A 936-nucleotide genomic window follows, 5' to 3' on the forward strand; every position below is an offset into this window, starting at 1 on the left:
TATATATATATATAAAATAATGCTGGGCCAGACTCTAAAGTATTGTGCATACACATACAGTAAACATTGTGCTCCCCATCAGATCACAAAATTTGTGTCGAATTATCATGACATCGTTGCTCTGTTTCATTAAACCCAATAAATGAGTGTAAACAGAGATTAGTGTGTTTTGATGAAGTAACTGTGACGAACCACAAATGCACAGTAATGGGAAGTGTGTTTACAGTAAAGCACTTACGACAGAAACCTAGCAGACTAGAGGCTTTAAAAGCAGAAATATTCTGGCCGTCTATCCCACGGTTCTCTGAGACTGAATCAGTTCTGCGCTGGTTTCTGCAGGTGCTGTTGGTCAGCAGCAGTCGAAACCCGGATCAGTGGATCGTTCCTGGTGGAGGAATGGAGCCGGAGGAGGAGCCGTGTGGAGCTGCTGTACGGGAGGTCTATGAGGAGGTGCCACATTGTCATTTAACATCATTTCTAGCAGTCAGGGTTTTACTGGTGATATTTACCTGACTTTGGGAGTCTCATGGCTAAATGAAGGATTGTTGTGGATTTGATCTCTCTCTCTCTCTCTCCCTCAGGCTGGAGTGAAGGGTAAATTAGGACGTTTGCTTGGCGTGTTTGAGGTAAGGCTCTTCTCCCTCTCCTGATTGGATGGTTTAGACTCCTGAATGGATGTGTGATGAGATTACACCCCCTCATACTGAAAGAGTTTATTTTTCAACAACAGCAGAACCAGGACCGGAAACACCGGACGTACGTGTATGTGCTGACGGTCACAGAGACGCTGGATGCCTGGGAGGACTCAGTCAATATTGGTGAGTTTGATTTTGTGATGCATCTGCAGGTATTCAGCCCTCGGGGTCTCCTGATTGTTCAACTGTTTCCTGACTGCATGTATATTACACACACACACACACACACACACACACACAC

At 45.1% G+C, this 936-nt stretch overlaps 1 protein-coding gene across 1 annotated transcript in view; it reads left to right on the forward strand.

Moving 5' to 3' along the window:
* Positions 1-936, forward strand: part of LOC107576967 (diphosphoinositol polyphosphate phosphohydrolase 3-beta-like) — an 8,898-nt gene that overhangs the window by 6,320 nt on the left and 1,642 nt on the right. Inside the window, exons 2-4 of the mRNA XM_016263086.1 lie at positions 340-450; positions 582-626; positions 731-818. Of these exons, the coding sequence (XP_016118572.1) occupies positions 340-450; positions 582-626; positions 731-818 (244 nt within the window). The remainder of the gene's footprint in view (positions 1-339; positions 451-581; positions 627-730; positions 819-936) is intronic.

Source organism: Sinocyclocheilus grahami, unplaced genomic scaffold, assembly GCF_001515645.1.
Source record: "Sinocyclocheilus grahami isolate Dianchi unplaced genomic scaffold, SAMN03320097.WGS_v1.1 scaffold4731.1, whole genome shotgun sequence".
Taxonomy (NCBI): domain Eukaryota; kingdom Metazoa; phylum Chordata; class Actinopteri; order Cypriniformes; family Cyprinidae; genus Sinocyclocheilus; species Sinocyclocheilus grahami.